Source organism: Thunnus thynnus, chromosome 17 (assembly GCF_963924715.1).
Source record: "Thunnus thynnus chromosome 17, fThuThy2.1, whole genome shotgun sequence".
Classification (NCBI taxonomy): domain Eukaryota; kingdom Metazoa; phylum Chordata; class Actinopteri; order Scombriformes; family Scombridae; genus Thunnus; species Thunnus thynnus.
In genome coordinates this window covers 25,128,109-25,155,435 of record NC_089533.1, presented here as the reverse complement: position 1 = coordinate 25,155,435, position 27,327 = coordinate 25,128,109, and the positions used below count along the sequence as shown (strand labels likewise).

At 39.5% G+C, this 27,327-nt stretch overlaps 1 protein-coding gene across 2 annotated transcripts in view; it reads left to right on the top strand.

Annotated features, from left to right (window-relative positions):
• The window catches only part of LOC137168465 (thyroid hormone receptor alpha), a 138,608-nt gene extending 111,714 nt beyond the window's left edge, over nt 1-26,894 (top strand). For both annotated transcript variants that reach the window (XM_067571067.1, XM_067571068.1), the window contains 6 exons: nt 1,731-1,852; nt 5,520-5,667; nt 8,408-8,613; nt 11,555-11,701; nt 14,488-14,746; nt 17,450-26,894. In XM_067571067.1, the coding sequence (XP_067427168.1) occupies nt 1,731-1,852; nt 5,520-5,667; nt 8,408-8,613; nt 11,555-11,701; nt 14,488-14,746; nt 17,450-17,700 (1,133 nt within the window). In that variant the 3' untranslated portion in view covers nt 17,701-26,894. The remainder of the gene's footprint in view (nt 1-1,730; nt 1,853-5,519; nt 5,668-8,407; nt 8,614-11,554; nt 11,702-14,487; nt 14,747-17,449) is intronic.
• The last annotated feature ends 433 nt before the right edge of the window (nt 26,895-27,327 follow it).

Here is a 27,327-nt window from a genome sequence, read left to right as displayed (position 1 = left end):
TACGATGAAGCATTACGCATCAGGTCAGAAACATACATCGTACCAGGAGGCTGTAGCTTGATTTGGCAAAAATAAACTAACTAACAGGGTTACTCATACAGACATTATTTCTTTTAGTAATGAAGTCATGCGGTAATATCACGTGTTTGTCCTCTTTTTGAAAACAGAGTCTGGATTTCTCAAAGTTTAGAGAATTATACTGAAGAAAGTTCTAAAGGACTGACTTAGGAGTAAAACATCTCTGTTATATAAGTGAAGACAAGGACATATTTATGAAAAAACACACTCCTGCCTCCAGCGAAGTGTAAAAGAAGAGCAACTCTGAAGTGATCACACGATGAATCACATGCCTGCTTGGAGCAGAACCAGACACAAGAATTTATCCTACATCTGCCCCATTGTTTATTCTTTGGGGGCAAAAATCTCAGTTGTGTTGTTCCACATATTTTTTTTATTTTTTATCTTGAATACCTTCAGTTGAAATTTACACAAAAAATGAACAAGTAGTATCCAACCATTTAAACAAGGGTCAAATTATGAGAAATTGGCACTGGAACATGTCACTGTTTTAAATGTAGGAGCTTAAATATAGGAGGAGGATGATATAGGAGCATTTTAAGTCAAACGAAAACTTTAAAAATAGTTTTTATTCTAAAGTCTAGGAGTAAGGAGTAAAAGTGAACTTCTATATGTTATACTTTTCACTTAAATCCCAAAATTCACTTTTGGCAATTTAATATCTTAAAAGGAAAAAAAAAAAACTGTGTGAGTGTTCTGGCGAGTAACCACAAACCAAGCTGCCTCCATTTGTTCTGAGAGACAGCGTGCCATGACGGCAGACAGTAGCAAATGGTTTCACATGTCTGGCTCAGGATCAAATTTTTCTGTGGCGTCAGTAGTACGATAAGATGTAAAATCCACTCAATAAATACTCTCCTGGAGTGCTTTAGGGCTCCTGCTTTCCAGACGCCTCTAACTGTGAGCGAGAGGTTGGCTCATATGTGTGACAAGCCGTGTGTGTGTGTGTGTGTGTGTGTGTGTGTATAGGTGATGGTGGGGGAGCTTAAGAAGTGTACAAATGCAGGTCTGTGTTCTTCAAGAACTTTAAGGTGGGCAGTCTAGTGGAGGAGAAAGCTCTATCTGAGCATTCAGATGACTGTCAGTCCTTGTGCAACAACATGACAGCTTAGAGGTTAGAGATCTTAAGAAATTATGACTTCATTCATATTGAGTGTGAGATAAAATAATCAAGAGGCTGAGAGAAACATTTCACCAGAGAAATCATGAAAGTAAATGAAAGAAGAAGTCAAGATGAAAAGCATACTTCATGAATTCTGGGAATGTGACAGTAAACCTCATAAGCTGGCATGATATCAGGTCCGTGTGTGCAGAAAAGACTGCCAGTCTTATATGTTCCATCCTGTTTCACAGTCTCTTGGGGCCCCTATGCACAGGAGCTTCATTGAGGCCCCTGTGATAACACTGAGCCCCCCCTCCTCCCTCTCCTCCTCCACTCCTCCTCCACTCCTCCTTCCTCTCATCCTCTCCTCACGTCCTCATCACCACCACTCTCCGGCCCCCACTTATCTCAACCCTCCGTCATCCATCAAAATCTCCCCCATACCTCATCATCCTCACCGTCTGCCCGTCCTCCCTCGCTCACACTTGTTGTTTACCCTTCTCTCATTCCATCCTGTCTTCCTCTTCAACCTCCTCCTCCTCTCCTATAGCTCTTAGCGTCTCTGTTCCAGGGTATATCCCCAGCTACCTGGAGAAGGATGAGCCGTGCGTGGTGTGCGGGGATAAGGCGACTGGCTACCACTACCGCTGCATCACCTGCGAGGGTTGCAAGGTACAGTCAACATCTCCCACTTACTAAAATCTTCCACACAGGAGGGCAGAGGAGATGAGAGATGAATTAACTTGCTCAACTCCTGCCCAGAACAGAGATGGTCCAATCATTGCTTAATGCAATCATAGGTGTGGCGGAACTGTTCAAAATGTGTATTTCTTTGGATGTTTCTGCATCTTCAAGAGAGATACTGCATGTATAAAGAGTTTGGAAGGTGGTTTCTTTATTTTTTTTTGTCTGTCCAAAATCAAAAACAAAAGAGCAAAAGTGTAAAGAATGGGTTAAACATTATGTTTGTCTGCTTTAGCTGCAAAAGTTAGCATGCCCAGCTTTATTTGCATTTCATACTGCATTATTTTTGAGGTTACAAGTTACATTTTTAAAACAGTTCACGACTAACACATTCACTGTGTAGTATCACTATTTGGCAGCCCCAGATGCTATGATATCAGAGTTCAAGCTAATGTTAGAGGCTCTGTTCTTGATTGAATTTAGGGAAGTTTATACATCCCCAGCAAAACTTGTCAGCCCAGATAGTGTTACGTTCACCAAACACAGCGGTTAGTCCTCAATCCTGAAAAGCCTTTTCTCTTTTAATGTTAAAAGTGAAACATACTGTTTCACAAATACGAACAATAAAGCAGAAATCTAATCTTGCTGTTCGAAGTATGTAAGCTAAGCAGCTCAACAGGTCAGAATGGGTCATGTTTCCTTGTCATGCTTTTAATCTGAACTCTACACTGCAGTGAGGTTGCTGACTTTTTGGCTGGGACATGCATAGCTTTAGCTATTGGCACAATATTATCTATGTAGCTAAGTGCATATTTAAGACCCTTTTTGCAGGGTTTTAAAACCTGAGGCTTGAAACATTAGAAAGTCAGCTGTTCAACCAACTCATGAAGCCAATGCTACCTTAATTAGCTAGTTAGCTACAGCTGATTAAATCTGCCAGTGACTAGACATGGGAGGTTGCTTGCGTCTATCTCAGTCTGAAATCGAGAAGCCACTTTTTCAAAAATTACTGTGAACTTTGAACGGTGATAAAGATCAGAAAAGACTGAGCTTCTGACTGAAGAGCTGGATGGATGTGAGCTGGAGCAGGTTCTGAATGCACAGAACTGGACCTGGAGCTGGATCTGTGGTGTCTGACTTTAGGTGGAGGTACACATTACAGTACTGAAATAAATGATAGCAGATAGCAGCCCAAAAGGGAACCATATTAAGTGTGACAGCAGCATGAAGATTGGTTAAAAGAGTCAGTGACTGAATCGGACTGGAAAGCCCACAGTCATCTGACTGAAGTGGTGGTAAAAAATAATAAATCAGAGAGAGCGAGGATATAAAGCCTGAACTTTTGCTAAGCTTCATGCATTGTTGTAGCTAACTTAATTTTCCTGATCGAATTAACCAATTAAAGGCTTCTACAACAGCCTTTTGTATTCACTCGAATGGAATTTGTTGATCTGCAATGATCAACCTCTACTTAATCAGGAATTCCCACTAAATGCCACAGTCAAGTTTGTTAGGGGTACAAACATTAAAGGTGTGTAGGTAGTCTGTTATTGAAGGCTATAACAACAGAGTATATAGCAGCATATTAACTTGATCTTTTTGGGGTCAACATTCAAATCAAATTTTGGTCTGTATCACTTAAATCTCCTCAAATATCAGCCAGCTTTTACCCCTTCACTTCATTTGTCTCAGGACAAGTCCACTTAATACAGTTTGGTCAATTTTGGCCAATTAAGTGACCTTTTTGGCAAAAAGAAAATGCTCCTTTCAGAATTGATCCAGTGTTCACCATATGACAAAAGAAGCACTTCACCTTTTCTCATACTTCCAATTATTGGCTTGTGACATTTTAAATTACTTTGATGAAGAAGATGGAGAAATAAAAAAAGCTAACTGACTAAAGCTTTTACTTTATGTAAGAGGGTAATGGGAGTTCTGCTGTAGGTGTTGATTTATATTTATATGTTGATAGCACCACAGAAACACCATATAGGTGAATCGTGCATGATCGGACAATATAATTATATTTGAATCAGTAGTTGTGTTGTCTTCCATTTACTTTGTGATAAAATGACTGTGGGAGGGTCTGCCTTCTTTCTTTACTGAATATGGGACCAAAGTTTGTAGTGAAAATGACTTAAAGATGTGTGTTTCTGAAAAGAAGGTAACTGCTACTAACTGCTATCTGCCCCTTCTCAAGGTCTGATTCACAAATGATATTGTGCTAATCATTTTACAGCACAAATACGCCCATAAAGTTTTAAACTTGAGAGCAATTCTCCCTTGTTTTGCATCTGATTATTCGTGTGGCAAAGTATAAATGTTGCCTTTGTGCCAATAACACAGGACAATGGCAGAGAGAAAGAGAAAAATTAAGTATTCAGACCAACAAGGTGCTTACTAGAAGAGCTGTTAAATTCACACCATTACTGCTGTTAAGCTGTTCGTGTGTGCTTATTCTTCCCTGTCTGGGATTGATTTCCCAACAGCTATTTTTCACGCTGTTCAGTAGCCGTTCAGATGTCAGATGAGTGTCGGAAAGTTCAGTGTTATGGATTATCCTTCTCAACAGATTTCAAGTCTCCAAAAATGTATTTTACTGACATTCTTTATTGAACTGAAGCCAACAGCTGCCTGTGAGTTGGAAAAAAAACATGTTCGTCAAAAAATAAATGGTGTGCATTGGACAATTGTAAATTGTGATGCAAAGTACATGTTATATATATAGGCTGAAAAAATGTTGCTAAGTCTTAAAAACTAGAATATAAAATATAGAATACAGAATTCATGTTTGATACTGAGCTCTCAATGCAAAATGGAAGTGGATTATTTTTCAAATGAACTGTACAGTAATGACTAAGCAGAAGGCTTCTTGATGGCAGGTGTGGGCGTTGATATCCAGTGATTGGCGTCCTGTAGAGCAGCCTGTCCACGGCGTCTAACAATGGCTTCAGCTATTTCTTTATGATCCTGCTCCACTCACAAGGGAAACGAGACAAACTGAAATCCTGCAGTGGTGCTGAAAAGCAGAAATTAATTTTGTTGTTTTTTTTCCCTTCGGGGATACACAAACCTACAAAAGTCCCATATTGTATTGATGGTATTATTGTGAAGCTGCTTTGTAGGTTTCACGGTTCTACCTTTGAGCTATGATGGATTGGGGAGTGACCATGTTTTTTTGCTTGCTATGCACTTTATTTTAATATGTATTCAGAAAGATTTTACAGAATAGCACAGCATTTCATTTCATAGCACAGCTTCTTACCTTCCTTCTCGATTATTCTCTGCTTAAAATCATCTTTGTAAAGCACCTCCGCAGTGGGACTCTAGTCTAACTGCTCCCCAACTGTCTTGTACAAAAGCGAGAGACGTTCAGTCATGCCATTATTTCATTAGTGAACCATTCTTGGCAGGATCCCGCCACACAATCACCAGCCTGCCATGTGATGTGACCCATTTAATACACTTGTTTGATGCCAATCAAAATACAAGGACATTTAATTGGTGGATTTAATTTTGAGGTTATGGAGTTGCATATTTCCCTCAATCACTGAATGCTCTTTCTGTCTCTGTGCACTTTTGCTCATTTCTCTCTTTTTCCCTCTCTCCCTTCTCTGTCTTTCTTTCCTTACTCCGTTTCCTTTCCTCTCCTCAGGGTTTCTTCCGCAGGACCATCCAGAAGAACCTCCACCCGGCTTACTCCTGTAAATATGAAGGCTGCTGCATCATTGACAAAATCACCCGCAACCAGTGCCAGCTGTGCCGCTTTAAAAAGTGCATCGCTGTGGGGATGGCCATGGACTGTGAGTTATTATAAGCTCATGTATTCTTATCATTCACTACTGGTATTTACAAAGAGATTCACGTGGTTATGGCTGCTACTGTCACTATGCAACCGTTGAAAACACATTTGAAGCACAGAGCAGAAATATTTTTAACTTCTAGTGCTCTTCAAAAGCTCTATGACTAATTTTAGATGAAAAATAAATCAACAACATAATCTCATTATGTAATGGGATGATATTAATTTATAGTAATTTAATAGTATTCTGAGGATAAAGGAAATGGTTTCCTTTCCTCTGGATATTTGATGAAAACACAAATTCAGAACATCTGGACCTCACTTCCAGCACGCTGCACTTAAATTATGTCACTTGAGTGTTATTCACTGTAACAGCAGTGTTCTTTTATATCTCTGTGCTGTAATTTGTTACAGTGGAAGCCTGGCTAATGAATAAAAACAACTTTAGATATATCTAAAGAACATGACATGTACACACACATACTTATGCAAACTGGCCACCCTGAAAAAAACCTTTTTAGCAACATCACAGATCTCCTTGCAACCACAACTGTAGTCATCATGGAAGGACAGTGAAGAATACACTGTACACAAATAATAACAAAATATATAATACAACAAAAAATGTTTTCTATAAGATTTTTGAGGTGTGGGTGTAGATCTATTCAGTACTGTTGCTGAGTATCATAAACACAATCTTGTGTTCAGTATTTTACAACATTTAGCATTAAGCAACACAAAGCAAAAAGCCTTCGGTTTGTTAAATTGATCTTGTTCCTCCGCCAACATGAATAAGAGCTCCAAATGTCGAATAAAAAGTCCTTCTCCATCCTTCTGTTACATCTGACAGTTGATTTAGACTTCCTGTCAATATTTCACAGAATGTTTTGAAGGTCATCCTGCTTCAATTCTGCGAATGTTGAATATCTAGTAAATGTTCTCTTAGATAAGGCTCTTCTTTTATTGTCACATCAGGAGTTCACATGTGTAGTCCATGTTCCTGCAAGAAATGTGACGCAAATGCAGGTGATTCATTTTTGTTCATGTTAAATGTGTGCAAAGCAAGTAGCAGTCAAGTACTCAAATAGCAGAGCTCTGTGATTGTAAAGCTAGGTTTATGGCTGTGCAAGTGATCTCACCAATTCTGGTGGAGCTGGGATGGCTGTCCCAGTTCATCAAGCAAAGAGAGATGGACAAGCCACAGTAAATACATTACACAAATGCAATGTTTGGCGGCATGTTGGTGTTTACTACTGTTGCCAGGCAACCTACTTTTCTTTACTTCCACTCTCTCTATTGTACTTTATTTTGTGTCTTTATAGCACTTGTGTTCTCATTTACTTATTCTCAGAAAGTGACCATGCAACAAAACTAAAATAACTTTGTAATAACTTTTTCCATGTCATGATACGCAGAACAAAGTCCAGAAATGGTAACAAAGAACACTTATTCACAGAATATTACACCCTGGCGGTTCAGAGAATACTGCAAGGACCAACGTGTTGAGCATAAACGCCTCTGTGCATTCTCATAGCTTGCACACCATCTGTGCAGGCCCGTGCCACAGAGTCCCCCGCCAGTATACACAAAGCTTTGCATTCACTGAATGAGCCATCCAGTCACAGTGCATACATGACTATTAGCCATGTCATATAACATTTGTTACAGTGGACAAAATGTATGTTTAGAAAAAAAAACCCTGCTGTTCACAGTTGAAAAGCTGACAACCTCCACTGTGGCCAACAGGATCCTTTATGTCAGAGCTCTCCGACAAATAACATCCACTCACAGTCCCCCGTCACAGATGTTTTTTCCAAGTTTTACAGCTTAACTTATTCTTTATCAGCCACATTAGCTGTGTGGCTCAAAGGATGACAATGGCAGTCTGATAGTTGGTTGGTCGGTCCACCACTTTGGTCCAGACTGAAACATCTCAGCAAATATTGTATGGATTGACATGAAATTTGGTACAGTCATTCATGGTCCCCAGATGACGAACCCTAATTACTGGTAACATGGTTAACCTCTGACTTTCCCTCTACAACCTTCATGAGGTTGGCATATCTGGTTTTTGGTTAAATATCTAAACAACTATTGAATGGATTACCATGAAATGTGGTGCTGACATTCACATTCACCCCTCAGAATGAATTATAATAACTTTGGTTCTCTTGACTCGACACAAAACTAATGATATCCCCATCTGCCTCAGCTGCATTTTGTTTTTAGTGCTAATTACCAAGTGTTGGCATGCTAATATGCTAAATTAATATAGTGACTATGGTAACATTATACCTGCTAAACATCAACATGTTAGCATTGTCGGTATGAGCATTTAGCACAAAGCATCTCTGTACGGCTCACAGAGCAGCTAGCAAGGCTGTAGACTCTTAGAACATGGTCATGATAGAACATAACTAGAATACATCCAAAGGCAAAAGTGTTTATAATTGTTCCGAACAGCCATAATATATAATAGTATTGAGCAAATATTAAGCACCAAAAAAGGCAACAATTCAATCTTGAGAACTTCATGAACCCAAACATTTAATCTCCCTCCAGCACAACCAGAACAAAAATAACCATGCAACAAAACACACAAAAAGTACCATTAAGATCAGCACAAATACAGACAGATAAACAGATAAACCACTTAAAAAGCAAATAGATAACCCTTCTGTATGAACTCACCTGAACGCTCTCTTGTATGTAATCCCCACCCTAACCCTCTCACCCATCAGTGGTGTTGGACGAGTCGAAGCGTGTGGCCAAGCGCCGTCTCATCGAGGAGAATCGAGAAAAAAGGAAGAGGGAAGAGATGGTGCGGACGCTGCAGGTGAGGCCGGAGCCGGACACTGCAGAGTGGGAGCTGATCAGGATGGTAACCGACGCTCACCGAAACACCAATGCACAAGGCTCCAGCTGGAAACAGAAGCGCAAGTTTTTGGTAAGCTTTTAGTTTTGAACAGGCAGAGTGTTGTAGCTTCATAATGACCACAATGTATTTTCATTCTTTGACATGTTCACCTCAGTTGTGGCTACTTTGTATTATTTGCATAAAAGATTTCCATCATGCTGGCCTGTAACCTCTTTGTTTTTAAACCAAAAATATCTTCTTTAAAATATCACTTTCCATTATTAAATAATCTTTGAAAGCATCATTTATAGTAGTTTTTTTAAAGTTTGGTAAAAGGACTGTAGTTTAAACTATTAAAGTATATAAAGTATTTTCATGTTATCAATCATTTTGTCCCTTTCTTTTAATAGCAATGAATATTAGTACACATACATACTGGAAACTAAAGCATTAAGAAGGAAAAATGTACTGCACGTTCACCTCTTCACTAGCAAAAAGTATGGCCTCTAATTCATGAAAGCAAAACAAGAAACTAAAAAGAAGTTATTAATATTGATTGATGGGGATCTGAATCAGGCTACTCTCTGGGATTTCAGCATGTAAGCCTTCATCATTCATTCGTCATTTTGATTTTCACTAATTACTTGTAGTATTCACACAGCACTTCACTCCATCTTTCATGTAGCTCATTATTCAAAAATGTTCCGCCCACAGTATGTTGAAAGTTGTTTCCACTTCAAAAATCAAGCTGACACATGAAAGAAAGCCACTTCTTTTCATTTTCAAGATAACCCGGTTCAACAGCAATCTTTTTCATCAGCAACTTCCTCTGTGCTGTCCCGTGCGACCGGTGCTATGTGCAAAGCGCACGTGTCAACACCGCCAATGGTTACCTTGAAACAAAGGTCAGATTACAGTCAGTTACCAGGCAACCATTCCATGAAGGTTAAGACAGGTTTACAATCAAATACCGTTTTTGAAGGTCTGCTGAAAAATTGCTTGGGTTGCATGACCAGTCGAAGGCAAACAAGAGAGTGAAGGACGCCCAAGAGAAAAGAGCAGATAGGTACTTTCTATTGTTACAGTAACTTCATTACATTACACTTGTACTTGGCACACTGAAAAAGTGTTCAGATTTACAAAAATAAATGACTAAGATTATATACATTCAATAAAAATCACAATGACAGAATAGTTTTGCCCCAACTGTAAATTGCTGTCCATAATCTTGTAAATACTGTATCACTGTTAAACATCTATACATGATTTTGTAGATTTTAGAGTTGTTTCCTCATTCGATAATTTCAAAAATGTCCCTGGAGTGATTAACAAAGTCTCTCTATCAATGAGTTTCCTGACTGCTTTGCCTCAAGCTATCTGTAACAGCTCTCACTCAAGTTCCCATTTGTTCACAACAGGATAGGCATCAGCTGTGTAGCTATGAATGGAAACACGCACTGTTGGCCACATTCTCCCAGTTAATTAGATAACTTCTTACCTCAGTTCTCCCTGGTGCTAAATCAGGTGTAGCACATAGAAGTTGCTCTGATTGGATGAGGTTGCTAAAGGCCTTTAAATTAATTATGCTCTGTGTGTTTGGCACTGATGCACTCTGACCTGGTAGGACTTCTCTTGTATTCAGGTCTTTTTGGCTAAGTAGATTAGGCTGTTACGTACAGTGCTACACATGCGTCGCAAAATGTCAAGATAGATCAGCATAAATGTTATATACCTGCATTGTAGAAAGCCAAAGTCATGACATCACATGCAGGATAGCCTCTGTTTCACCAGCTTCTGTAACTCAGTGCAATCTCTCAGTCAGCATTTTTTTCATCTGTCTCTTTGAAAAAATGAAGCATGTTCCTGGCGTTTACGTTCCCTATTCTAAGATGAATTGGCTCCATTGCAGCACTTGCTATAAGAAGTTGAAACCTAATTTTAACAAAGTTAAACAACAATTACTTCATGAGCATACAAAAAACCACAGCTCCTATGTAAATTTACTGGCGTAGCATTGCAGGTACTCACGTCATTGTAACTTTGTTAAGTCCATACCCATTACATTCATCAATACTCCCTTCTGAAGTAATTTTTCCAACTTTTTAGCTGTAATCTCTGCTGTCTAAAACATCCACAGTGTTCAGTCCTCTCTATCCTGCTGGTATAACAAAATGTAAACTACCTGCAGCCCCTTGACTCGTCAATGGACTCCCCTCTCGTTGGTCTGTGATGTTTAACCTGTGGTGGTCGAGGGCTTATGGGGAATGGTGTTTGTTAAAGGCAACCAAAAAAACATAAATAGTGAATAAACAATGATATTAGACCTTTTTTTAATTACCATCCTTATCTAAGCATATGGAGTGAACCAAGTTTTTAGTTTGACTTTTTTGCACCATTACAAAAGTCAATAGGATTTGGAATGAGGGTTTCTTTGGGTACCTCTGGAACCTCGGTTTCACTGCGACTGTCTATGATATCATATGTCATATGCTACCATGTCTACAACCTTCTACACTGTCTACATATGTCTACATTTCCCTGCACATGGCTCATCTATCTATCTTTGTGTTACCCTTTTAAAGTCATATGATGTCTCAAATACAGACAAGAATTTGAACCCCTAATTTACTCTGCTCCCCTGTCTACTGTCTGTACTGTCTTTTATAGACCAGTGGGGTTCAATTTACCTACAGACTCATGCCATGTGAGTCTCCTCATGGTCATAGTCTATACTCTGTGCTATTTATAAGTTTATAAACCGTGTAAGGACCATAGCATTTTAATTTTAGATATTATTTTTGGCAACTTTCTTTAACAAAACTGAGTCCACGCTCATTGGAAAAAAAGTAAAATGTAAAGAATGTAATGTAGTAAAAACATTAAGGAGAATCTAAGCTCAAAGGTCAACTTACTAGCTACTGGAGCATTCACTCACAGCTTCTTTATTCCACAAACTTCTTCAAATAAAGTGTTTCCTTGTTACATTTAACCAATGGATGATAACGTTACCCGTGTGGTGTCTTGTTTCTAGTCAGATGATATTGGGCAGGGTCCAATGATGCCTACTTCAGACAGAGACAAGGTGGACCTGGAAGCCTTCAGCGAATTCACCAAGATCATGACCCCCGCCATCACACGCGTTGTTGACTTTGCCAAGAAATTGCCCATGTTCTCTGAGGTAGGTTGAGTGGTGTGTGTATGAGTGTGTGCTTATCTAGACAGGTCTCTTGCTTTTGTGTTTCCCATACTATGTCTAGTCCGGATAATGAGTGAAAGAGCATGTGTATATGTGCTTGAATTTCCATATGGCACGTACCAGCTGCTTTTACTAAAATTTTTTACACTTAACTTTAAATCTGTTTTAACTCACAAACTTATTTGTGGGTTCCATGCAGTCTATCATCAGCCTCAGTACATGGTAGTTTGAAAAAACATATGGATGCTTTCACACAGAGTGCCTCACAGTATCATTAGTGCATACATTTTTGGCATGGGTGGTGTCTGTGGGCACTCAATCCTAAAGCTGGCACTGCTATGTCTGACATGTTAAACACATAACTTCCCCTGCAACATAGCATGTTATTCAGAAAAGACACTCTAAATATCAAAAGTTTATCAGTTGACTATTCTCTTAACCCCTGCAATCATAGCTTAGCATTCAAACTAGTGGAGCTTTGGATTTCTCCACATACTGGAGCAGCGTGCAGGGGGCTGTAGCAATTCTTGGTATTTAAAGAGTTTGGGGGGTTGTGTCTTTTATTATTTTTAGCCTTTCCAAAACCAGAAACACAAGATCAAAAGTGTAAGGAATGAATTAAACAGTATTGTTCTCTGCTCTAACGTAAACTGCAAACATTGCATGTCCAGCTAACTAGCTTACCCAGCATTACTTCATCTAGGGTAACGTTAGCGGCTCTGTCCTGCTCATTGCTTATTGGATTTGGAAGATTTTAAACTTTAAAAGAGAAGCATACAGTTTGAAAATACAAGCAATAAAGCATAAATCTAACCACTGTCTTGCTTGTCCAAGTATGTAAGCTAAGCAGCTAAACAGTGTGATGTTAGACTGAAATAAGAGTCTAATCTTAGGGTTTTACTTATCATACTTCGTACTACATCATTAAACGAGGACTAACTAGCTCTACACTGCAATACAAGAACAACGCTGTTTCTTTTTTGTTCTCTACATGGATCATCAGCCGGTGAGGATGCTGACTTTTTGCCTGGGACAGTTTTAATTTTAGCCTCAGTCTTTTAGCACGATTTCATGAACTTATCAAGTGCATATTTCAGACCCCTTTTACAAGATAAAAAAAAACAGCTGGAGATACTGTTTTTGACTAATGTTAACGTTAGCTTAATCAGCTAGCTAGTCAGAGCTGATCAAATCTGCTAATGACAGTTATCATTTCAGCTGGCAAAATCGACGGTTGCCAGTTACTAATGAGAAGCCTACATTTTTCTCTCTGCATGAAATCCCAGACCTGTTGTTTCAGAAATGACTGAGACATCAGCACTTGATGTTGCATTTTATAATGAGCAATAAGATTGAGACACTTAACCATTAGTGTCTCATATCTGTAATCTGCATATTCTATCAAAACAGTCAATACTGTACATTTTACAGACATTCAGTCCACTGTGTTAAAATTTGAAGGAACTTTATTGTAAAACTAAAAGCAGAAAGTAAATATAATGCACTTGGTAGGAAAAACAGTCAATTTGGACACAGTGTCTGACTTCTCACTGCTGTGTGATTGCTTGTTCTCGTTAATGCCAGACTTGTCTCATGAACTCTGTTAACCAACTAACAAGCTTGTTAACCTAAGCGAGATCAGTTGATTGGCTACTTCCTGTATACAACCTTTGTCATGCTGCTTGTCAAGCCATGTTGACACCCAATAATAATCAACCACTTTCCCCATCTCTCTCTCTCTCTATGGATAAATGATGACTCACCACTCACTGATATTGCTCTGCTCTCTACAGAAATGATCTGCTGTATGTGTGTGTGTGTGTGTGTGTGTGTGTGTGTGTGTGTGTGTGTGTGTGTGTGTGTGTGTGTGTGTGCGCGCGCTCGCCTGTGCTCTACCTAACTGAGTGCAGTCATGTATATTGTAGGGGCTTCCCGGTTATATAAAGTGTGGCAGGAGATTTGTTGTGAATAGGAAATGATAACCCTTTCTTTGCAAGGAAGCACTCCAAGATAATTATGTTGGGGGTTGAAGGAAAGCTATGATCCCATGTCATACTGTATATTTTAAAAGTAGATTTTTCTTGAATTTTGCCATGTGCTGAGGGATTGATGCTTGCAATTAGCACAACCATCAATTTAAAAAAAAAATCATGCATCACGCACTGTGCATAGGGCACCAAGTGCCGGAGGGGGCACCAAACAGCACCTCAGTAAAGCTGGAAATATATTAACATATTCAAACTTTCTAGCTCAATAACTCATGAGCAAAATGTTGTTAAAACACAAACAATGCCTCTTTCCTACCATAGTAAGGTGGACCACAAGCTATAACCTAATATTCAGTGTTTTCGAGCTGGACTAATAACATTGTTCTCTATGTACACTCAGTTGTGAGACAAGTGTGCAGGGACCGTCTAAAAAGTGCATCTCAAAAGAGATACTACAAAAAATATTCAATAACTTCACTGTTATACAGTGTAGTGTCCCCAAAATCAACTGTCACAATCACATTGATAATGAAAATATATTTCTTTGGTTTATTTTATTGAAGACGATTGCGCTTTCAAATACTTAAATACTATCTATAGACTGCTGTCTTTGCAAAGTTTGTAAAGTTTTTTGACTTTTCTTCTGTTATGTGTGACTAATCGTACAGTTCAGTTTTGCTTATTTGTATTTATTTATCTATCTTTTAGAATTAAATTGTTTTATATATTCATTTCATGTCCTGTCATATTATTCACTGATGACTGATGATGATTTCCCAGCTGCCATGTGAAGACCAGATCATCTTGCTGAAGGGCTGCTGTATGGAGATCATGTCGCTGCGCGCCGCTGTACGCTACGACCCAGAGAGCGAGACGCTGACGCTAAACGGCGAGATGGCCGTGAAACGTGAGCAGCTGAAGAACGGAGGGCTGGGCGTGGTGTCGGACGCCATCTTTGATTTGGGCAAGAGCCTTTCCCAGTTTAACCTGGATGACTCGGAGGTGGCGCTGATGCAAGCCGTGCTGCTCATGAGCTCAGGTGAAGAATAAGGAATGCTCTCATAAACTGCTTGTGAAGACTTCCGATGTGCAAAGATGCCTGATCTTTTTGTTTTAGTATTTTGTCATTTCATTGGTATTTTTGTATGTCTTTACAGGAGAGTTTCCCTCTGGCTCAGAATAATAGATACTGGCAAAAACTAGTAAAATATTCAATAACTGACACATAAATAATACAATGAGAGAAGGCTTTTCTGCCTCTAAGCTCAGATCACTTAACTGGTGCACAGAATTCACTTTTTATCTTTTCACATAAACGTGCCAAGTAGCTTGTCTCTTTACGCCGATGATGTCATACCCTCTGTCAGAACAAGGCGTGGGTCTTGCTACATTAAAGTGGAACAATTTTACACATCCAAATCATTTTACTAGTCACGAGGAGTATCACTCAGACTGCGATAACAGTCTGAGTGTCTGGAGGAGTTTTAACAAATAACTCTGGTGATGTCTCATCTTGGGCTTGGAGATTACAAATGTTTAAGAGCAAACCTGCATTACAATGTTTGACAGATGTGAGCATTTACCAGTAAAGAAGGTCTTATGAAAGATGCTATCAGAACGCATTATGGAAAGTTTAGGATGCAGTGCTTTTTTGGAATTTGGCCTAGACTAGAAATTAATTGTTACAGCACATTTTTAGTTTCCTGATTATTTAATACTTTGAAGGTTGTCTAAAATTTTGGGAGGGAGTTAACTGACACATTCTCACTTTTGAAAACAAAGCATTTTGTTGATTATTACAATTAAAACCATTACTCTCAAAATTGTTTGAATTTTTTATAAGTTATAGAAATATAAAATGATTATTTTCTAATCATTGGTTATTAAATTACAGGTAAATTGTTTGATTATTTAGTTCCAAGTTATTTAATGAACAGTCAGTCCTGGGAAAACATCATGTTGTCTTTATTATTTTAATTTAACATATTTCAATTCCCAGAGAAAGGAAAAATACATTTTCCCAGTTTAAATCCTGTGTCCCTGTGTTCATTGTTCATTTATCTCTTGTTAGATGCCAAATATATGTCAAAAAATCAATATCAGAGTATTTTTTCTTTTCTCTTCCTGTAAAATGACTCATCCTGCACTCAGGGATGAACTTTTGTAAATAAAAGTTCATCTAATCCAATTAAATTTGAGCTAGCCACACCTGTCATATGAAATCACACTTCTCCATGTGTGGGTCATAGTAGTTAACAGAGCAATATGGGAAGAGATGTGTGTTTGGATATCAGTGGGCAAAAACTTTGTTTCCATTTCCAGAACTCTAATTCACTCATCTCTCCCTCGTCCTCCTCCTGATTTACCAACAGGTGAGGAGGTATGTGTGGAGCCAACCATCCTCTGTAGCTCACTTTCTCTCTGCAGCTCAGTATCACAATAAACTTGTAAGCCCCACCCACTTTTAGCGGTCCAATCAAATGCAAAGGATTTGATTTAAATCCCTCTTGTAACTGTGCACTGCTCAAATATTCTGTTTGACTGGGAAGTACGTCACAGTACAGAAGCTAAAGACTTCCGTCTCAACTTCCATTTCACTGGGACTCGAATTATCTGAATGAGAATAATCTTGTCTAATCCTGTCATGCAAGCAGTTTGTGGGACTGAACAGTGTGAGGACAAGGAAAGGACAAGAACTGGGCACTTAAGGCAAGCAGTGATAGACAGCATAGCTGAGCACACAATGAAAAATAATACCTAAAAATGTTAACATTATATTATATGACAAAGGAAAGACTTACTGCCTGCACTGTGTGATTGGCAGGCCATGTAAATCTGAATATGCACATTTTAATGCGAGTGGTGACCACTTAGCAGCAAATTTAGAGACAAAATCAGAAAAAAACATTTTACAGATTAGTCCTTAAAGAATTACTAGAGATATCCACAGCTGTGCTGCAGGATCAGGATCAGGGTCAATCCAGGCCTTTTTTAATGGATCAGCTTCAGCTAAATAAAGCCAGATCCATTTACATTCCTTAACTGTTGCAGGCATTAGCCTCCCTTAACACTCCCTTAAAGGAGTAGTTTGACATTTTGCAAAATGCATTTCTTCACTTTCTTGCTTAGAGTTAGATGAGAAGATCGATACTACTCTCCTATCTGTATGTTATACAGGAAGCTACCGCCTACCATCACCTCTAAAGCTGACTAATGAGCACGTAATATCTCAAAAAGACACTTTGTGGTTTTACAGGAGGTTCTACGCAGGATGATTCCTTAGCCAGGAGCAAGTCTCAGCCGGTCACCAGGCAACCTCGCCATGATTCAAGATGAAAAATATACATATATATACAAATATACATTATATTGCACATTGGTGCGCAAGTGCAGTATTACACATAAGTGATAAATAGATAAATACTTCTGATAAAAATATAAATATGGCCTAGTAGGGAAGAGAGTGTGTGTGTGTGTGTGTGTGTTTGGTGGGTAAGTGAGAGGGAGAAGAAGAGCGAGAGACTGTATGTGTTTGTATGTAAGCTAACCAGCTGCTGGATGTAGCTTCACATTTAACACACACGTGACAGTGGTATCAATCCTGTCATCTAACTCTCAGCAAGAAAAAGCATATTTCCCACAATGCTGATGTATTGATATGAATGTCTATTCTGTACTTCAAGAGAAACCATGTGTGGAAATTACATGAATGTAATTCTTTCTCTCTCATTTATCACCTCAGACCGTTCAGGGTTGACCAGCGTGAAGAAGATCGAGCAGTGCCAAGAAGCCTACCTGCTGGCGTTCGAGCACTACATCAACTACCGCAAGCACAACATTCCCCACTTCTGGCCCAAGCTGCTGATGAAGGTGACAGACCTGCGTATGATTGGAGCTTGCCACGCCAGCCGCTTCCTCCACATGAAGGTGGAGTGTCCCAACGAACTCTTTCCCCCACTCTTCCTGGAGGTCTTCGAGGACCAGGAAGTGTGAGTCGGAAACGCTTCGAAACCAAGGCACCCCCCTAAAAGAACCCTGGACACAGAAGGAAATAAAATGGGGTGGCTTTGGTGAAAGAGGACGTGTGCAGGGAGGTTGGAAAAAGAGAAGAAAAACTGGATTTTTTTTTCTTCAGTGGGAACACGCCCTGTGAACTTTGTTTTTTTTGTCCTTTTTTTTTTTTTTTTTAATCAGTCACCTACAAGACCCACCACCTGCCACCAGCACACACACATCATCAACTGCGAGAAACACACTGACATTCTGAAAGGTACACACACGCAGTACATTTATAGTTATTCAAAGATTTAAGAGTCCAAACACACAGTATATCTATATGCAAACACAAATGTCATCACACCTGTATGGGCCTTCTAATTCCCGTGACACAGGTGTGGACAAACAGCTGTACTCCGTTCCGTATTAATGCACACTGAGGGGCTTGGTCATGTTTCTATACTCCCCCCACATCCACCTCTCGCTTCACAAATGTGTGGTTGTTTTTTTGGTTTTTTTCTGGGACTTAACCATTAGCTCCACAGAAATCCCCCTCCACACACACACACACACCTCCCTCGCATCACCTTTACTGCAACTGCATCCTCCGTGTGCGCGTGCAGCCCAACCCTCAGTCTGCCGAGGCCCCGTGAATGTTCGTCAACCTACCTCCCTCACGTACTGACCTCTCTATCTCTCTCTGTCTCACGTACACACAGAGACACACACACACACACACTCTCAAAACGCACGTGCACAAAAAAAAAAAACAAACACCCCTACACTTTTACCTCATAGCTTGCAAAATGTATTTTCTCATTTATTGTGTGGACGGTGGTAGTCTAATGAGAAAACACAGAGCCATGCAGTCCTCATTTACCCACGTACCTCTCTGCTAGTGTTAGGAGAATTTACAGCGGGAACACTTTGTTTGAAGCCTGTATCTATAATGTGTTTAGACATACCTGAGTGACATGTTGATGAAGGTTGCACCTGGAAGCTGCTTGGCGTACTCTTCAACACATTCTTGATATATATTTTCAAATCCATTATCATTTTGTTATCCTGTTCAGTGCTGTATTCTGTAATTTGTGTTGTATTCTGTACACACATCTATTGCACGTCTGTCCGTCCTGGGAGAGGGATCCTTCCTCTGTTAATCTTCATAAGGTTTCTTGAATTTTTTCCACATTAAAGGGTTTTTTTAGGGAGTTTTTCCTTATTTGAGTCGAGGGTCTAAGGACAGAAGATGTTGTATTGCTGTACGGACTGTAAAGCACTCTGAGGCAAATTTGTGATATTGGGCTATACAAATAAAATTGACTTGACTTAACACATTATAATGCATTATCAGTTGCTGTCAGCTTTTTCTGCATTATGATGTCATATAACTGCAGTTATAAGACATAAGTCAGTTATAAGTCATTATATGTATCATTATAATGGGTTATAAAGATGTTATGAACATCATGGTGCTTTCTGTGGTTGTGGCAGTCAGTGTCTAATTCAAGTAAGAATGTATTTATAGCTTGGATGGTGAGGTTTCTGTTCTACAGTATATTATGTTAAATTATACAGTAAATGCTTGCTGTTTGCTTTAAGTTAAAAGAATAGTTTGGCATCTTTTGCTTTCTTTCCGATGGTTAAATAAGATCCATACCACACTTATGTCGGTTTAATATGAAGCTAGCAATTGGTTAGCTTGGCTTAGTACGAAGACTGGAAATAGGAAGAAACACCTTTAAGCTCACTATTTAATACATTACCTTGTTTGTTAAATCTGTAGAAAAAGTGATAGACAAGACGGACACAGTTAGCGACTAGCTGCTAAACTTAGTGGAGCATTTAGCAGCTAAAGAGCCAGATGTTTTTCTCAGGAGTTGGTCAAAAACAGAGCTAAATAGAGACTGGGCTAAAATTCACCAGGTGGCCAGAAACTCCAAATGAATGCTAATGGTGCTCCATAACTGCTGGATGTGTAAATATACAACTGTTTGCTAACAAGTTCACCACTTCAACATAAATGGTGACAATAATGTTAGTGTTGCGTCCACAGTTTGTTTCCACTGCTCCTAAATGGCCAAAAAATCAGTTCTTGCAGGTTTAAAATCGTCATTGCTAGCATGTTAGCGTGACACTGTGGCTTTGCTGTCAGAGTAATTAACGTGTGTTTGCTACGTATCAACATACTCTTGCTGTAGACTGTAAGAGGTAAGATTCATGATAGCCTGCTACAACCCTTCTTTAAGTACGTTAACAGAAAGCATTGTTTTATTCATAGCACTCATTTCATGAAAAATGAGTCGAGTCATACTGAGCAGGTGTGAGACACGATTGTTGTCATATTGTTGTGAAGCATTATGAAGTTTATAAGTGTATTGTAGCTATAGGCTGCATAGGAAGTGTTTCCACTACTTTTAAAGGACTAATTATTGAACAGTGTCACTTAGAAAAAAAAAATTGTTAGATCACAATCTCAAATGAAAACCTAATTAAAATAAACTAATTATAACATACATGTAGGCACAATATGACTTGAAAACTGATACATCATGTTAATCATGAACACTGGCAAGTAATCTAGGCTTCTCTAGAGTACTCACATACAGTATATGAATATACTTTATATTGCTAGAATACCTCTCCGACACATACCTCTTGTTGTCATTACCTCACACACACATGCATACACACACACACACACACCCGTTCAATAGTTTTTTGATGTGTTACCTCAGTTGTTGTGTTCCTCCTCCCTAAATAACCACTGGGCTGCACCACCACACTTCCTGGCCCCATGTGTGTATGTGAGCCCCGCCCTGTCTATCACACCATAGCCCCGCCTCCTCACCTCCCTCTGTCTTCTGATAGGTTGAGCGCTCCCCCCATCACTTGTACCTGTTTCAAGTCCCGCCTGAAACCGACAGATTCTACCTCACCTCTCATCTCAGTGCAGCTGCCCCTCCGTTTGCAACACTCTCACATGCATGCACACATATATAAATATATACATATAATTACACACAGTGTACAAAGGAGTTGCCAACGTGGACCTGTTGAGTGTGTCGCTCCACCGACAGTGTGCGGCAGCTCTTTTACCCAGGCCATCCATGGATCAACATTTGACAGCTGACATGGCAGAAGTCATTTTTATCACACACCGCGTGGGACCAACAGTCACTTTGGATTCTGTTTTTATTTAGGAAACCTGAAATGACACTGAGGGCAGGGGTGACTTTGTGACGATGCCGACTGAACCTAAAGGAAGCTGTCAGGGTACAGTGACAGCTGGAAGCTGGGACTCCAGTGGAAGCCATTTTGGCCTGATTGGATCAGGCCAACGGACTACTGTGGTGGTGACTGGGAGGTATGCGAAATAAACAGCAAGTGAGTCAGCAGTATTCGCCTGTGGATACGGTTTCATCCTGGCCGAGAGGAGGGAAACGGCACGTGTGGACAACTGTGGCGAGTAGTGATGTGACTCGGGCCAAGCTAATAGCAAACCGCCACACAAAAATGGACCCTATTTTCTCCAGATCCTTCCCTCGCCGTCGCTGCAGAAATGGACACCAAACCATTTAAAAAGGCTTTCTGAGCGACTGTCCGATCCCAGAAACTTACACTATGAATTCAACACTGCTGAAATAAGCTCCACCAACCATATCCCAAATTGCCATCCACTACAAATAACTATCAGGTTTTTTTCTGTTGCACTAAAACCACAATGTCTGTATCCCTTAGTAGCCCTCAGCCCCTTCCTTTACCCCCTCCTCCAACATCTTTCCTTTTCCTGCCTGTCTTTAGTAGTCTTAATAATATTCTCTAAAGTATCTCAGTCCGTCGCTGTGAGAGCACACACACGCACATAAAACCACACACCGTTATCTCCGTTATCTCATCTCTGGATTACCTGTTGAAACCAACAAGGACTGTGTCATGGCCTTTTGGCGCCGCCACTCTCAGTGTTACTAATCTATGTTGCAGGGTATTTAAATAGAACCATAAGCGCTGATTATACAGGGATATATACACACACACACATACACAGCAATAGGATGATCAAGCAGTACAGTTTCACACCTGCCGTCTCCAGGCCTGCTGTGTTTGTACCATACTCTGCTCACTATCACTGTGAACGCAAGCCTTGCTGCAACCGGGTCATGGCTCAGACAAGGAACCACAGGCTTAGTAATTCTGACATGTTCATGTGCCTCACAGAGGCCGCTAATACAAATAGACATGATACAGTATATAGAAACATATATTTATAGATATATAGATATATAGATATATATATATAAATGTGACAGTTGTTGTATGTGGCATTAGTGCTATCAGTGGCTGAATTGATGCTGCCAGCTCAAATCAGATGATGAATCTGTCTGACCTATCATGTAGCAGAGGGTGGACTTGTCAGAAAGCAGTTTACCCGCCTGTCTGTATTTATATTTGTAAAATATGCATCAGTTGAGTCTAGGCATTGTAATTCTTTATGATGCTTGTTTGCCTTGTGGTGATCACCAACTAACCTTCAGAGTTTACCCACCTTTTTGAGGTCACTTTACTTAGCACAAGACAGTACCTTAACCAGAACTAAATCTCTTTCTTTTTTTCCCTGTTTCGGGACTACAAAGATGAGATCAGGTCTGATGCACATAGCGTCATGAATTGAGATTTAGATTTGAGCTGGCAGCACAGCCTCTCCGTCTGTCTATCTGTCTGTCTGTCCCTCTCTCTAGCTCTCTCTTTCTTTCTCTCTTTCTCTCTCTCTCTCTCTCTCTTCCTCTGTCTTTCAGCCAAATGATCACTGGAGAAATCCCCTCCCTGTCCTCTTTAAATACAAAAAAAAACACACCAGCACCACAGAGCACACTGCCTTCAGCCATGATCAGTTGCACCAGCATAGCAGAGAGACAGACCAATAGTCAGTGAATACCCTCCTGACCAAAAAGCCATTTTACCTGGACATCGAAGCTAGCTATAATAATGTTATGTTCAGACAGCAGGCAAATCCAATAAACTCTTTAAATCTGGTTTTTAACAGTGTCATTTTTAATTGATTAGACTGAATTTGGGTTTGGAGTATACTCATTTACTACGTATATAACCACGGTTGTCATAGTGACAAGGCAACCAGGCACACAATACTGTATTTTCAGCATGACTAACATCTTGAGAGGCTGCAACAAACTAATCACATGGAGTGCTTACTCTAACTTTTATGATGTGCAGAGCCAATTCATAAGGAGTGGCATGACACTTTCCTCTTCTTTTCCTACAAGGATTATCTAAATTCGAAATATTACAAAAAAATGCACTTGCTCTGTGTGTCTGAACATGGCCTGGGTGGTGGTATACAAGGTAATTTGCAGGCAAAGCAAATGAAAATGTCTCCCACGTAGTCAAAAACATTTTGTCACATTTCCTGGTGTCATTAAAGCACTGTTGGACAATAGCAGCAATGTCTCAAATGTTGTGCTCTGTATTACTACCCTGTATCACATCCTAGCCAAGCTGCAAAATAACCAGAAAAGTCTCTGTCTTTTTTGCACAGTGACCACAGAATTGTGTTTTCGCTCTCTCTCTCTCTCTTTCTCTTAGATTAAAAACTAAAATTAAGGTTAAGTTTTATGTTACGTTTACAATAAACTATAATGTGAACCTGATGCCAAACTCTGCCACCGCAGCCCGGCACAAAACTGTAACAACTACTCTGAAGCAGTTTAACTCTCATGCAACTCCACAAATAACTACTTCTACTATTTTTATTACTTACCCAGGGAAAACATCCTCTCTCTCTTCTTCACGTCTGTCTTTCCCCATCCTTGCATCTCCATTTTCCATCTTCTACCTAATTTACATCCCCATCCCAGTCCCCTCTCTATTTATTTCACTCTGTCCTCTTAGTGTGCACCTCCGTCTCCTTTCCCCCACACACGAACGCACTCACAGACACCTACCCCAACTCATGCTAGCTCTTTGGTGGAGAAAGATGACAATCCCTGCAGGAATATGTCCACACGTGGAATGTAAAATAATTGAAATTGTACCATTAAAGACATGGTGTGAAGTCCCACACATGTTGTTTTTGATGTTGTTGATGTTGCTTTCGTTGTGCACCAAGTGTTCGTTGTTCTGCTTATTCTAGGATGGATGAGTTTGCAGGCAGGGTTAAAACCCTGATTGTGTGACACACTGCTACTGATAAGTCCTTTTTTTTTTAATATAGTATGTTTATAAAATATTTGTGGTGTGAGGACTGAAAACCCTGAGCAATGTAAAGCAAGAGATGAAGTGACTTTGTTTTGGATAGGAAAAAAGTTGTTTTTTATGATTATTCTTTAATGTCGTTTTTAATTTGCATCAGATTTTCTTGGTAAGTGAATGTCTGTCTATCTGTGTTGATGCTTTACTATGAGAAAATGGCTGTATGCACTTTGAGACCATTGTTGGTTCAGTGGTAGCTTGTGCTCAAATGTCATCCAAGGGTCAGGGTTCAATTCACCTTCAGTTCAGCTGATTGAAAAAAAAAAAGTCTGCTATCCAATTCTGGGATACAATTTAGCATTTAAACTTCTTTTTTGGTTGCCTGTAAAATCTGTAATGACATGTTACACAACACTATGGAAGTACTTTTTTGGAATAAGCCTATTGGTCACATCAGTACATGTAACTCATGAGAGTTGCACCACAGTCAGCTCTGCAGTGTGTATGCTAGCACTTGACGCTATATTACATAATTATAGGTGAATTGCATTATTCAAACCTTTTAGTAAGACAAACATTGGTTTTGATTCATATTGTAGATTTTTCAAAAGTTAATGAAAACCTATTGTCATGTTTTGAAGCCTGGATATGGGTATCCCACTTCCCGCCTTTTTCCACCATGCTAACTGCACTGCATGGAAGAATGCTACAGTACTTAGCCTGATTCCCTTTAAGCCTTAAAATCCTCATAATGTAACAATGGTTACCATAATTTTCCTCCAAAACAGAAGAGTTTTCTTGAATCTAGCATCAAGCAGCCGTTAGAGGAGCTGCAGCTAACAGCTAGCTAACTAGCTGTTGCGATATCTTCACTTAACTTGTAATTAGTTTGTAAAGAAAACAACTCATAGTCACTCTCATTGGAGATTAATGTCTATGCAGTCTTAGCACATTGCTTTTGGAATATGATTAGCTGTAACTGAATTAGTAATTAAATAACTGATTAGGAACACAACGCTCTGTCGTATCTGCTCCCACATTCAAGCTATTTGCTGATGATTTTCAGGAAGTGGTTGCGTCCTTTCAATGAACAACCAGCCACAGTGAATCTTTAACTTTTCATGTTGTCACTTTAGGATAATGCTAGTCACCTATGAGATAACCCATAGCATGCACATATGTGCAGATCTAACATCTGCCTGATGTCTGCTCCCACTCTCATACCGTGTAAGGTGGACCAATGAGCCTAGTCCCACAAAACAGGGTGTGCCTCCTCTAAAGAAACTCCTGCTTACCTCACAGACCACCACATTTCAAGTTCAGTTTCACTTAAGACTTATGTACAACTAATAAAAACACACAGTATATCTACTTCCAATACAGTTAATACTTATTATACTGGTGCGAACATTTCATAAGTTTCTTGTTGAGTTGTTGTAAGTAGCTAGTTGTAAGCTAAGGTATTGCCAAAGCCGTAATCCACCTCTTGGGTTAGTTGAACTGAAAGTGAATGAACCTGAATCCGGTTTTTCACAGTTGCTTGGGCTGTATCACTTGCTAAACTGGGCATTTGCTCTTACTCCTAATCTGGGTCAATTTAAAAAAAAAAAAAAAAAAAAAATGCCCACGTCCTGATTTTAGCCTTGAGACTGCTCCAAATTCAACTGAGCTTAGACCAGGGCTCATTCTGTGATGTATAAATCTGCCATATATTAATCTTAATGTTGTGACAAAAATATTGCTTTTGATGGGAAAAAGCCTCACCATTCAAAAAGAAAAAATTACAAAACAGAGACCAAAAAAAAAAAAAAGAGATTTATACAACTATTCATACCTCATTGTACTGCTTTGTGCCAGAGTAAAGTAGGGGGAGTGATCAGTCTCAAGCAAGGAGAATCACCACTGGTTGGCAAAATATGGAACCCAAAAGTGATCTCAGGAAGATTAGGATGTGGCCCAAAATTTTTACATAAAAATTGGCTGTTTGAAGAGTTTAGTTGGGAGCTCCTGGCCGAAGCCTCTCCTCACCCCTGAAATGAAAACTAGACTGAAAAAAACCCTCAATACGTCAGAGGATGGATAAGTTTGCTAAAATTCATACAGAATCTGTTCAGGTTATAAGATACATCATTGTGACAATGTTGTGGCTCTAAAAAGGTGACTACACTTACTTTGTCTATAAGGAATTGATAGCATGAACTATAAACCCATTCTTTGAGTATTTAACATCAGCTGGAAGATATTGTATTCCTTCTGTATGTGTGTTCTGCCCTGACAAACCAAGAGAGGACTGAACCTTCATCAGGACAAGAGTTGGGATGCATCAAGTAGTTTGGCCAAATGAAACACTTAAAAGCAAGTCAAAATTACACTCAAATGGTTGGCAATAGCAAAAACATCAAAAATTGTGCTCCTGCCCTCCTGCTTTATCCTCTTCAGGCCTCAGTCTCCTCAAGTGCAAATATGCAATTACACACTTCTATTTGTGTCCAGCATGCTTCAATACAGGCCAGTAAATTGTGCCTTGAAAAAGAAAGGTTTCTGACCCAAAGTCCCACACTACTATTCCCATGATGAAAATGTCCTCTCTTGTTTTTGTATTGCTCCCTCAAGCTCCCTTCCACAGTGACTTTATGCAGTACCACACAGCCTGGCCCTAATTAGTGTATCTGAGAGACATCATGTGAGGCCCTGTACAAGCAGAAGGCTATTTCCTGTTTGCAAAGCAGCCATCATTTTTGGCACAGCACAGTGTTGAATGTAAAGCTGAATGAGATGTGGGTTGAAGCGCCCTCCACACGAGAGTTTGATGGTATTTGATAATGCTGGTTGTGGGTTTCTAATGGGCACGGTTGTTGTTCTGTCTTGTTTTCTGTGACAAATCATTCATGGCACAATCAGAGAATGGCATCTCGACTCAAAGCTGTTTGTGTTTGTGGCTGTGTGACATTCATTTTCAGCATTATAAAATTATTTGATATCAATTTGCCTACTTTGTTTCTGTCTAGCTAAATGAGGGAGGTTTCCTGACTGTTTGACAGCACATATGACTGACCCACACACACACTAAAAAGTAAGTTACCCATGATTGACTAAAATCTCCACAGAAAGTCACTTACTGTAACTGTGAGCTCAGTTTTGTCACTCATCTCTGCCAGTTTTATTTATTGATTCCATTAAAATGGCTCCAGATTTCATTTTTAGATGGGTTCAACTTCATCTGTAGAGAAAATAAGCTAGCAGTTAAAACAGGAAAACAGTTGCCTGATATTAATGCTAAAATAATGTATTTCACTAACATGAAATTGCATATTAAAGAAAGGAAAAGAGAAGATTTAGGAGCCTGGTTTGCAGTCGGCATTCCAGTTCATCTCAAAGGTGTTGGATGAGGTTCACAACTAAACCATTTCTTTATGG